Consider the following 12,731-nt stretch of genomic DNA (forward strand, 5'->3'; position numbering starts at 1 on the left):
CAATGGTTCTGCTTTCCCAAGGTCTACATGGGGCCGCTGAGCACTGCCAGGGGGCACGACTTTGCCGGCTGGCATTCTTTCTCATAGACAAAGGTGACCAACCTCCACAGGAGGTTGACTTCTGCCCCGCAGGCGTTATCTTCTTCCCTGTAAGGACCCAGTTGAGATGTCCTGCCTTTCCAAACCAGCCCCCTGCTCTCAGCGGTGGTGTCACTTCCTATTGAACTGGAACCGGAGTGGCTTTCAGACCACCTGATGACCCATTGTACATGGCTGGCTTTATCTGTCTTCGCCTCCTCCTTCTGCTCCTTCCTATCAAGATGTAGGCAGTTCAAACAGCCTTATCTTATAAACAACAATAAAAAATCCCGACCTGCCCTCGGTCCTTTGTCACCTTCCGAGCACCCTATCTCTCTTTCCTGCCACTTGTTTTCTCACTTCTTGAAAGTTGTCTACACTGCTTGTCTCCCCTTTCTCACCTCCCATTCAGTCTACGGCCGTCTGGCTTCTGTCCCCACCACTCCTCTGCCACTGCCAGTCAAGGTCACCCGCGACTTCCTTGTAGTGTAATCCAAAGGCCTCTTCCAGATCTTATCTTGACCTTGGAGGCAGGTGACACCGCTCTCGGCCCCACCCCCCTTGAAACTTGCCCCTCGGGTTCTAGGACACCTGAGTCCCCTGCTTTTCTTCCTACTGCTCTGGTAATGCTAAGTTTTCTTGAAACTGCCACACTCCCATCTTCCTAGAGTGATCCTTGGGCTTCACAGGTAAGGCGGGGTGCCAGGAACAGGGCCCCCCTCACCCCCAAGGCTGCATGCCTTGCCAAAACACCTGGCAATGTTCTTTCTCACCCAAGAGCCTCAGTGTTGTGTTTTGACACCAGTTGGTGCTGTGACTCCTGCCGCTCAGAGCCTGACACGCCTTTTCGGGTGTGTATTTATAACCCCCCCTTTGAGAAGCTCTCACAACACTTGGACATCTGTTTTTTTCATTTGTCCCCCTCGAAAGTCAGTAAGCTCTAGGGACACTGACAAATTAGAGGGCATGGGGGAGGCTGCAGATTGGTCAGAAAAAAGGGTCCCGTGAGAACTCACGAAAAGAAGTGGGAACATGGGAGTTCCCTGATGGCTCAGTGGGTTAAGGGTCCGGCATTGTCATTGCTGGGGTGCAGGTCCGATCCCTGGTGTGGGAACTTCTGCATGCTGTGGGCGCGGCCAACACACACACACACACACACACAACTGGTAACATTTTGCCTAGAACAGATACACCTGAGGGATGACAGAAGGCTGATTTCAAAAATTCGAAGAGGTCAAGCCTTGTTCTAGGCTGCTCTGCGGAAGTGGAATTGAACCAACTGTGCACGTGACAGGGAGACGGGTTTTCTTACAGTGCTGTGGGCCTCTGGGCTGCAAGGTGACAGGCCTGTCCACCAGGAATACTACAGAAGATAAACTCGGACCTGAGGGATCACAATAAAAATGGAAAATGCCCTCCCCCGCGACACACGTCCTTCCTGAAGACCGCTGGCCGAAGCTCAGCTGGCGAGGGGCACCCCAGGGAATATGATTTCAAACTTGCTGCCACGCAACATCCATCACAAGCTCTGGGACAGAAACGACACAGCAGGAGGAAGGCTGGAGAGTGCTGGGCGAGCTGGTCTTGCAGATGCCCCCAAGTAGACCAAGTAGGGTGGGCGGTGAGCGGGGTACCCCGAGGTGCCTCTTTCAGACGAATCCTTGGAAGAGCGTCTTCCTGACTTGTGTTTTGGTGCCATGCCATCAGCGAACGTTGAGGACATCCCGTCTCCGTGAGGTTTCGGGATGCTGAAGATGTTGGCTCGTGACTTCATCCTCTTTTCTCCTTATCAGGCCTCCCAGGAGAAATTCCTGTCTTATTTTAGTAGCCAGAATCGTGCGAATGCTCTTGAGTAATAGGTCTGTTTTTATCTCGTGGACACTGGGACTCGTGCAACTGACAAGGTCTCCTTTTCACTTTGGCAGCAGGAAAGCTTAGGGCCGCATCGGTGGCCCACCCCCAGCCGGTGAAAAGGACATCCCCAGGGCGCATGCTACCTTTCTTCCTGCGTCTCTACTTTGTCTCCCCTCTTGGTTTTTCTTTCTTCTCGTAGCCCTTCTTATTTTGCTATGCACAATCAAGAACAAACAAAAATCAACAAAACCCACCTGTCACCTCACTATCCAGAGACAGCCACCGATCACGTTGTCTTTCTGTGCATATTAAAAAACCAAAAAGGAGTGAATACTGTGCCTGGTGTTTTTTTTTGGGGGGGACACAGTGTTTTGTAACTTGCTTTTTTCATTTCGTAATATGTCACGAACATCCTACCATGTCATTAAATGTTCTTTAAATCATTTTGAAATTCTACGAGCGATTTTAATACCAACAACTAACCTTCTGCATCCACTTCCTGCGTGCCTGGCCTTACGTCCGTTCACGGAGACCTGGCACGGAAGTAGGCTCGTGTCGACGAGCCAAGAACGATATGTATGTTTACATGCGTGAACGCATTTGATGCCCACAATCCTATGAGATAAAGATGCCTGTCTTCCTTTTACAGATGAGGAAACCGAGGCCAGGAAAGATGTAAAACTTGCCAAGGTCACACTCCGGTTCCAAGGCAGGTGCTCCTAACTGCTGTTGCCTTTCCGTACCCCCTGGGACTGCAGAGTCCACATGGTTAAACATAAAAAAAAAAAAAAAAAAGGAAATGTCTGGAGTTCCCATCACGGCTCAGCGGGGTTAAGAACCCGAGATAGTATCCGTGAGAATGAGGGTTCGATCCCTTGCCTTGCTCAGTGGGTTACGGGTCTGGCGTTGCCATGAGCTGTGGTGTAGGTCACAGACAAGGCTTGGGATACAGTGTTGCTGTGGCTGTGGTGGAGGCCGGCAGCTGCGGCTCCAAGCAGACCCCTGGCCTGGGAACTTCCCTGTGCCGAAGGGTGCAGCCCTAAACAGACAAAAAGGGAAAAAAGAAAAAAGAAACAAATGTTTATCTCCTTCCACCTCACTTTCTAATTTATGTTATTTTGCCTTGTTTTAAGTACCCTGTAAGTCACCTGAAATCCCCTCTGCCACAGGGCGAGGCATACATAAACAACAGAAAGTGGTACATGGCACAAGAAGGCAAAGTGAAAATGTTAGCCCTCAGGGGAGCGGCTGAGTCCAGGCTGCCCTGCAATGGAGTGGATTTATGTCCTTGGGCTGCGGAAAGAGCTGGCTTGGGTGGCCGTCCCTCAGGGAGGCTGGCGAAGGCAGTCCTCCAAAGAGACTGAGCTGGACCAGACTAGCCCTGAGACCCCTTCTTAGATTCGCAGAGTTTATGAAAATACCAATGAGACAAAATGAGGCACTCGATGCAGATAACACAGCTAGTCAGCTGTTGGGCCAGAACCAGGACCCTGGGCTTTCAAGCCAGGCCTGTTACTAGCTCACTCATCTAAAAGCAGCAACAGCAATTCAGTCCCAAACTCAGCCCAGCCTATTCTTTCCCCAAAGTGCTCTGGCTGTGGCTGCAAGATGGTCAAAGGATGCTGTCACTGTCCTCAGTCCTTTTGTTAGGGTGGCAGAGAAGGAGGCGAGGAGAAGTCGGGGGGCCCTGCGGCCGCCCCGGGGGAGACTAGAATCGAGTGAGATTGTCCCTTTGCCAGATGTGAGGAGAAGCCAGTCTCTCTTCCCAGATGGGATGTTGACTGCCTTGCAGATCTTGGGCAAGCTTCTTCACTTCCTCAGGCCTCAGTTTCCTCATCTGCAAAATGGGGTCTAATAACTACTTTATAAAGCTGCTGAGAGCGCCTACGAGATGGTATGGGCTAGAGCACCCTTAAAGACTGAGCCCTTAAGTACATACAGGGCTGCCTCTGCCTCTCCAGAGGGCTAGGCTGCCCCCAGCCCGCGGCCTGGCAGAGCCTTCTGGGGGGAGCTTTGGCCGGGGCCCAGGTGCTGTCCGGCTTTCTCCCGCTTCAGTCTCCAGCCCACCACGGCTCCCGGGCAGGAAAGGGGCCGCCTGATGACAACCGGAGGTGGCAGGGAGTTGGGGAACAGGTCCTACTCCCCAGACCCTCCCCCCTCCAGGGGCCTCGGGCAGAAGGGGTGAGCCTGCAGAGGTTCCTTCCTCCTCTTCTTCCTCACGATGCCCGGCTGTCTGCCCACGGGGCACGGCCCTGTACGCGGTGCCGCCCGGGCCATCAGGCTGGGTGAAACGAAGGCCCGACCTCGGCGCAGCCAAGAAAACAAACACAGATGTGTTTGCCTGGGACCGGGAGGGCGAACGTCGCCCCTTCCCCCCGCCCGCGCGCTCCTCGGGGCGCGGGGCCGGCGGAAACCTGCGGGGCTCTCGGGGCCGCGCGGGGCTGGGGAGCCGGGGAGCGTCCGGGAGCGTCCGCGGCCGGCCCCTCCTCCCCCGGCGGGGTGTGCGCCGGGCCCAGCCCCCTCTCCGGGGTTTCCCCGGGCGCTCTCCGCGCTTTCCCTTTGTCTCCGCTTCTCCTCCTCGGGCGCCCCGGTTCCCACCCTCTCGCGGCTCTCGCGCTCTCCGCGCCCCGGGCCGCCGCTTCCCTTTAACTTTCTTCTTTCCCGGGGTGAAAACTTTGCTCGCGAGCAGGCGGCTGCTCGCCGACGTTATTGGCCGGCGCCCCGCCCGGCGGCCCCGCCCCCCGCCCCCGCGCTCCCCTCCGCCCCCCACTCCCAGCGCGAGCGGCGGCGGCGGCGGCGGCGGAGCCTTCGGGGGCGTGCGTGCGTGTGTGAGTGCGCGCCAGCCAGCGGGAGTGTGTGTGTGTGCGCCCCGGGCGCGGGCTGGGCGGCACTCGCACCGCGGCAGGAGCGGCGGGAGCCGGGCGGCCGCGTCGTCACTCAGGCGGGAGAGGCGGCGGCGGCGGCGGCGGCGGCGGCCGGGCCGGGCCGGGGCTGGGGCAGCGGCGGCCGCGCGGGGCATGGAGCTGGCAAGCCCGCGCTGAGGCAGGACGCGCCTGCTAGCAGCCAGCGAGAGGCTCTCGGCCGCCCGGCGCGCGGGCTCCCCGGCCGAGCCGGGCAAACTTTTCTTTCTCTTTTGCCCTCTCCAGAGGTAAAGTCCCGAACGCGGACTCGCCGCCGGTGGTGCGATCTGGGGCAGCTGAGCCGGACCCCAGGCTGCGGGAAGAGGGGGTGCGGGCTGTGCGGGCTCGGGGGCCCGCGAGCTCTCCCGTGCCCGAGATTTGGGGTGCTGTTGGGCCAGCCGCGGACGGGCAGACAGGCGCGGGCATGACCCTCGGCGGCGTGGAGGCGGCGGCGGCGGCGGCAGCGGGGAAGCTAAGAGAACTCCCGCGGCCCCGGCTCGCCGCGGGCCGGGAAGTAGAGGCGCGGGCGGTGCGGACTTGGGGGCCCCGGGATTCGTCTGCCCCCGGGACCCGGGGGGGCGAGGCGGGCGTTCGGCCGCGGACTTGGTGCCGGGGAAGCCGGGCATTCGCCGGCGCCCCCGCTCACCGCCCGGCTGGAGGGTGGAGGGCGCGGGGCGGGCTGGCTGAGCGCGGCTCCCCTCTCTCCGCAGGCGCCTTCTGCGGCGGGCGGACCGACTCCTCGGCGCGGCGGGGCCGGGGCAGGCTGGACGCAGCATGATGCGCGCAGTGTGGGAGGCGCTGGCGGCGCTGGCGGCGGTGTCGTGCCTGGTGGGCGCGGTGCGCGGAGGGCCGGGACTCAGCATGTTCGCCGGCCAGGCGGCGCAGCCCGACCCCTGCTCGGACGAGAACGGCCACCCGCGCCGCTGCATCCCCGACTTTGTCAACGCGGCCTTCGGCAAGGACGTGCGCGTGTCTAGCACCTGCGGCCGGCCCCCGGCGCGCTACTGCGTGGTGAGCGAGCGCGGCGAGGAGCGGCTGCGCTCCTGCCACCTCTGCAACGCGTCGGACCCCAAGAAGGCGCACCCACCCGCTTTCCTCACCGATCTCAACAACCCGCACAACCTGACGTGCTGGCAGTCCGAGAACTACCTGCAGTTCCCGCACAACGTCACACTCACACTGTCGCTCGGCAAGAAGTTCGAGGTGACCTACGTGAGCCTGCAGTTCTGCTCGCCACGGCCCGAGTCCATGGCCATCTACAAGTCTATGGACTACGGGCGCACGTGGGTTCCCTTCCAGTTCTACTCCACGCAGTGCCGCAAGATGTACAACCGGCCGCACCGCGCGCCCATCACCAAGCAGAACGAGCAGGAGGCCGTGTGCACCGACTCGCACACCGATATGCGTCCGCTCTCGGGTGGCCTCATCGCCTTCAGCACGCTGGACGGGCGGCCCTCGGCGCACGACTTCGACAACTCGCCCGTGCTGCAGGACTGGGTCACGGCCACCGACATCCGCGTGGCCTTCAGCCGCCTGCACACGTTCGGCGACGAGAACGAGGACGACTCGGAGCTGGCGCGCGACTCGTACTTCTACGCCGTGTCGGACCTGCAGGTGGGCGGCCGCTGCAAGTGCAACGGCCACGCGGCGCGCTGCGTGCGCGACCGCGACGACAGCCTGGTGTGCGACTGCAGGCACAACACCGCCGGCCCGGAGTGCGACCGCTGCAAGCCCTTCCACTACGACCGGCCCTGGCAGCGCGCCACCGCCCGCGAGGCCAACGAATGCGTGGGTGAGTGGGGCGCCGCGGGGACGCGGGAGGCGGGCGGGGACCTGGGCGGCTGATCCCGGGCCTCGCGACGGTAGGTTCCCGGAGCTCCGGCGGCGGCCACCCTAGAGGATCACCCTCTGCGTGGTGTGATGGGAATGGTGGGAGGCGCGTTCCAGCAAGTCCTGGACCCGGCAGGGCAGAGAGCCGGTCCACTCTCGCGCCTGACGCTGGCGGTGGACGCTCGGGGTTGCATCCAGTGCGCTGTGCAAAGCCAATTCGAAGCAGGGGAAATGCTGCGGGGAGAGGGCTTTGCAGAAAATTTGCCAATCGCCCCCCCCCCCCACCAACCCCAGCTCCAAAGGCAAATACTTAAATTACCTTCCGCTCGGTTTGGCGGGACCCGGAGATCCATCTCCGCCCCACCCCCTCTCCGAGGGCTCCAGCTGGGCGCGCAGTTGGGGACCCCGGCCCGGTTCCCAGGCAGTTGCAGCTCTACGGCCACAAATCCCTTGGGATGTGGCAAATCCTTCCCTACCTGACAAATGTCACTCCTGCGTCCTCCATTTGTCTTTTACGGTTTGAAAAAATATATTTTTCTTTTGGATGGCCTGTTTGTGTTAGCAAAAGAATGATGCGATTTCAATTAATTGCTATTTATAGATTACAAAAGAAACTTCACTACTTATTTTAAACTAATTCAATCCTTGTCCAAAAAAGTCTAGCAGATTTTTTTCTTTCTTTTTTTTTTTTTTTTTTTTTGCTCACATCAGGGTTTGGTGAAATTAAACAGTTCCGAATTAACCCAAGGGCCCAGATTTTCGATTCAATGGGGTTTCAGTTCTTGAAAGAGAAACCTGACAAAACCGGCACCGTGGGTAAGAAATGAGGCTTAAGAGAGGGATCCATTCTCTTTCCGAATTCTGCAGTGTTGCTGCGGTAGACTCTGAGACATCAGTTTCTCCCCAGGAGGAAAAAAAGAAAAAGGGGGGGGAGGTACCCAGAGTGCATTCTGCTTTTCCAGTATGAGATGTAACTTTCCACATGGCAGATTTTACTTGCGAGGATTATTTCGTTGGCCCGTGGGCCGTCGGGGTGTTCATCTTTTGTGAAGTGTGGCTGGTTCCTGCCCCTCCCCCAGCCCCACGCAGCCCGCCTGCGGCTCCTCAGTTGCTTCACCCTCGGAGGCGCATTGCAAAGTTTGCTGCTCCCCACAAACACACGTTTTGAGGTCTGGTTCTGATTAATTGTGTCATGTTGTTGTCGAATACTTTGTGCCTCATGACTGTGGATGCAGACTCTTGGAATGGAAAACATGTTTGGGACAGGCCGGGCGGGCGGCCCTGAGGCCCAGGCGGGCGGCCTGGTCTGCAGAGGGCTCCGTCTCCACTGCCTGCCGGGGCCTCCGTGCTGCACTCCCCGTGTCCCGCTCCTGCAGACCCAATTGTTCTTCCCCCTCCTTTAAGGGATGGAACCAGTTTGAAGAGACGTTTTAGGATTCATTCGGTGGGCGGGATGGTGGTGGTAGCCGGCCTTAGTGGTCTTTGAGAATACAGTGCCTTTGATCTGCTCAGTTCCTTCAGAAATGTTGGTTTTTCCCATCTCTTCTCTTTCTTTCTCCCCTTTCCTCTTTTCTTTTCTTCCCTTTGTGCATAAAAACCCTTTCTTGACATTTAAAAGGCCTCCCAGGGTTTTGCTATCAGTTTTAGTTTGTATGTGCATATGAAAGATAACTTCTCATTGTCACCAGCAGGGTCTGATTGGCAGAGCCCCAGCGAAAGCTTTGAGGCAGACACACTGGGTAGGAGGGTAACGTTTTACCGGCGGAAGGTTTGTCTTCGCAGTGCTGGTGTTGTGAGGATACCCCGCACCCTCATCTTTCCTGTCGCTTTGAATATGGAGACGTAACCCGCAACTGCTGTGACAATGGCCGTGCACTTGAAATAATCTCTAGAGTCGAGGATTTTGTCTTTTGACCAAAGCACTAACTCTGTGCTCAAATTGGATTGACTGCTTTTTTTTTTTTTTTTTAAAGCCAAACGGAGCAATCAACATATTAACTAATGTAATTAGTAAGCCTTTTTTGTTCAAAAAGTTTAATTAGGCCTAATAAGTACGTAATCTGCATGACAAATAATCGGCGAACAATATTTTCTGGGTTTTACTGAAGTTATTTTAATTCTCAGTAGTTAAAGTATCTTTAAATCTTGCCAATTACTCAGTCATCTCATAAAAGCCAAGCCAATTCAACTGATGTTAAAGTTATTTATAGTTTCCTTTTTGAATAGCTGTTCTGATACCTTGTAGATGTAGCCCCGGGAATGTCAGGTTGAAGTTCCCATAAAGTCTTAATTGAAGTCTTAGTGATTTTTCCATCATTCCGCAAAAGAGAAAGCCACAGCAACGACAGTGTAGAAGTAATTTACAGTTAAAGGTGGAGCTTTTTATGAAAAGGCCCTGAGGTGGAGATATGCGACTGAATTAGTATTTGACAGGTGTTCTGAGACACTCTAGGGCACTGGGCTAGGAAAAAGCATTAATAAATCCTTCAAACCCTAACTTTTGTACTATCAGAGGCTCAGATTTTTTCCCCCAACATAATCCCATCTTGTGAATTTCACACGGTTGCCATATCAAGTCAAGCTACCCAGATTATTTATAACTAAGGCAGAGGAAAGAAGTGTAGTTTTTTGGTCTTCTGAACATGAGCCTTGATACAGAAAAATGAAGCACTGTCACTGCTCTTTTGTCTTTGCCATGCTAAAATAATGAGACGATTTGTAATAGACGAAAGTGGCTTCCTTCCCTAGGTTAACTCCCTCCCACCCCCTCCACCCCCCCATCCAAAAAACTTAAAAAAAAAAAAAAATCAGTGTTATCGCTTGCCTAAACAGTCTTGTGTAGGGCCAAGGTGCTTTCAGATCAGGAAGAAATGCCTAAACCCTATAGGTTTTCTTTCGCCCTGCTTTCTTTTCAGTGTTGCTTCAAGGTTACATTCTCTGTGGAATAAATGTGAACTATTGTTAAGGCCCGATTTTATTTTCAACGCAATTTGGGACTTCTTCCGGAAAGAAAGAAAGAAAGAAAGAAAGGAAAAAAACAATACGAAAGACAAGGCTCCGTATAACGTTACAGCTTCGACAGCTCTCCGTGGAATACCGAAATACTTTCTTCCGCCCATATGTATCAGCGATATTCACATGCTCTCACACACATGTGCATTTATATTCATTGTGTAAAGAAGCATCCATGCCCAGTGGGGGGGGGGGGTGTGCATTCAAGAGAAAGGCATGAACAGTTTTAAACCACCTGGCTTGCTAGGCCCTCCCCGCCTTTCCTTTTTTTTTTTTTTTTTAAAAAGAGCATCTGAAGACCATATTGTGTTTCATAAATTATTGGCATCAGTTCTCATCCGTGTCCCCCTGACGTCGGAGCTGTGTTAGTATTTAGTGCCTGACGAAGCATGCTGTTTAATCTTACGGCGGGGATGTCAGCCTGAACCCCTGCCTGGTTTGTGACAAGGCGAGCTTAGGAAAACTCGTTTTGCCACTCACTCTATGGCTTTGCATTGCCCACCTGAAACCCAAAACCCGCAACAAAAGACATCTCTGCAAGATGAGCACGGAGCTGGGCTGGCCTCCTGTGGTCACGGGTGCCTGCAGCATAATGCTCGTAATTGTTTAAACATGGCCTTGGGAGGGGGCTGTAAATGGCTCGGGTGCTTGGGCCCACCAGCAGGAAAGGGAGGTGACAGGGGAGGTGTCGGCCTGAGAAATCGAATGCCCTGCTAAAGACTTGCAAAATCAGAAGGCTAAAAGGATGCTGCTTAGTTCAGGATCTGGTACATAGCTGTAGGTAAGCGAAGGTTTTTGTAGTCATAGTCATTCTTATAATTATTGTCATTATTATAATTAACCCTTGAGGGCTTGGTGTTTTTGCATTAACATGCGCCTGACTTTGGTCATTGAATCATTGGGACTGTGCTGATAACAGGCCCTATTAGTGTGCTTACTTTGCGGATGAGGAAACCATAGCCTAGAGATACCAAACGGTTTACGCAAAGCCATGAAGCTCGTAGGTGATGGAGTGAGGGCTCCAGTCTGACTTTTGTTTTGTTTTACTGCATCCCTGGTGCTGCCTTCCCACAGAAGGGCTGGATGGAGGAGTGAGTGGTGGTTACATATCCACGTGCAGGCCAACCTCAGAGAGGTCGTGGGTTCAGGTCCAGACCGTGGCATGTGTTGCAATGAAGCAAGTCCGTTTCCCAGTGCCCATAAAAGTTGTTTACACTGTACTGTAGTCTGTGAGGTGTGCGGTAGCATTGTGTCTGAAAAAACAATGTACGCACCTTAATTAAAAAACACTTCATTGCTAAAAAATGCTAACCGTCGTCTCAGCCTTCCGCCAGGCACAGAAGTAACATCAGAAATCACTGATGACATTTTATCTCTGCAGCCTGGGTTCAGCCCCTGGTCTGGAAACTTAGATCCCACACCAAACTGGTGCACGCTTTGGCCAAAAAAAAGAGCCACTGTTGACAGATCACCATAACCCGTGTCGTAATAACGGAAAAGCTTGAAATACTGCAAAGAAGCACCCAAATGACACAGAAGAGTGACACGAGCACATGCTGTTGGTACAATGGTGCCAACAGACCCGATCAAGGCAGGGTTGTCACAAACCTTTAATTTGTAGAAAAAGCAGTATCTATGAAGCTCAGTCCAGCAGGGTGCCTTAAAACGAGGTCTGCCGTAGAGGAGAAAATTTGGAACAGCCTGTTAGCTCTTGCTAGCGTTGACCGCGGTTCCCTCATTGTGTTCTGTTACGTGACATTGAGTCGCGTGTCACATTTATGATATTCCTACGTACTTAAATATGAAATCGTATGTAAGAAGTTGTCCTTGATTTTAGCCATCAGGCCTGGTGGGAGCTGGGAGTTTTCAGGAACGCGGGTGAAGAGGGTGGACCTGCACCTTTGTGTGGGGTCTCGGCGTGCACAGGTGTTGCTGATGGCCAAGGCTTTGCTTGATTTCAGGGCCTGTGATCTCTCACAGGTGGCGGGACAGAGTTTGTAATCAGAATTTTTTTTTTTTTTTTTTTTTTTTAAGGGCTGCGCCTGTGACACGTGGACCTTCCCAGGCCAGGGGTCCAATCGGCGCTGCAGCTGCCGGCCTACCCCACAGCCACAGCCACGCAGGATCCGAGCCGCGTCTGTGAGCTACACCTCGGCTCATGGCAACGCGGGATCCTTAACCCACTGAGCGATGCCAGGGATGGATAACAGTCAGGTTCTTAACTGACTGAGCCACAATGGGAACTCCATAAAATCATTTTTTAATAAGGCCTCCTTTCTTCTTAATACGCAGCCTCCCCTTGCTTCTCCAGAACATGCTGAAAAAAGTCTGGGGAGGGGTGGAGAAGTCTCGTTAGAGAGGCGAGTCGAGAGCCACATCCTGGTCACTGGCGTGATGCGGGGCTGGGAGGGGCAGGGCGTGCGCATCAGCGGTGCCCTGCTGTCCTTTACCTCTGTTGGCCCCGTGGCAGCTGGAGTGAGGGGTCTCTGCTGGGGTCCCTCATTAGCACGTGGTGGGCCGGGAGGCTGCTCCCCGCTCTACCCAGAGCGGCGAGACAGAGCTGCGTCATGGGAAGACTTCGGGGGTGGGGTGGGGTGGGGTGGGGGTGCGCCTGTGCCTTTCCTGGCTTTGCCAGTCTCTCCTTTGGCCCTGCCCAGACTCCTCCCTGACCTCCTCCTCCTGGAGAAAAATGAGATCCTCGGAAAAGTATTTGAGACTTTATGTCCAGAGTAAATATTGGAAAGGCAGTGGGTTGAAATTCACATGTTCCCTGGAAGGAATCCCCTCATTTTCTGCTCACAGCTGGTATCGATATTTCCTTCTCGAGATGAGTTGTGCTTTTCATTAAGTAAATTTTTTGTCTTGGGATTAAACCAACATTGTATTCTTAATAGACTTTTATGTTTACACTTCAAAAGTCCGTTGGGTTGTTATTCGTGTTATCTCGATGGCTTCTACAGCGTCTACTATGCACGCTGGCCTCACCAAAATAAATGGCTCTCCGGGGAACTGGATTATGAAACGGTCTTATCTGTCGATGCACTGGGACGGGTGTTT

General features: G+C 54.5%; 1 protein-coding gene across 5 annotated transcripts in view; it reads left to right on the top strand.

Annotated features, from left to right (window-relative positions):
* Positions 1-12,731, top strand: part of NTN1 (netrin 1) — a 241,409-nt gene that overhangs the window by 47,125 nt on the left and 181,553 nt on the right. For 3 of the 5 annotated variants that reach the window (XM_084982995.1, NM_001044548.1, XM_021066258.2), the window contains 1 exon segment: positions 5,543-6,624. In XM_084982995.1, coding sequence (XP_084839121.1) covers positions 5,607-6,624 — 1,018 coding nt within the window. In that variant the 5' untranslated portion in view covers positions 5,543-5,606. 5 annotated transcript variants of the gene reach the window in all.

Source organism: Sus scrofa, chromosome 12, assembly GCF_054392235.1.
Source record: "Sus scrofa isolate SSC_HxYL_T2T_F1_AM1 chromosome 12, Sscrofa_HxYL_maternal_Yorkshire_Landrace_v2.0, whole genome shotgun sequence".
NCBI classification, from domain to species: Eukaryota; Metazoa; Chordata; class Mammalia; order Artiodactyla; family Suidae; genus Sus; species Sus scrofa.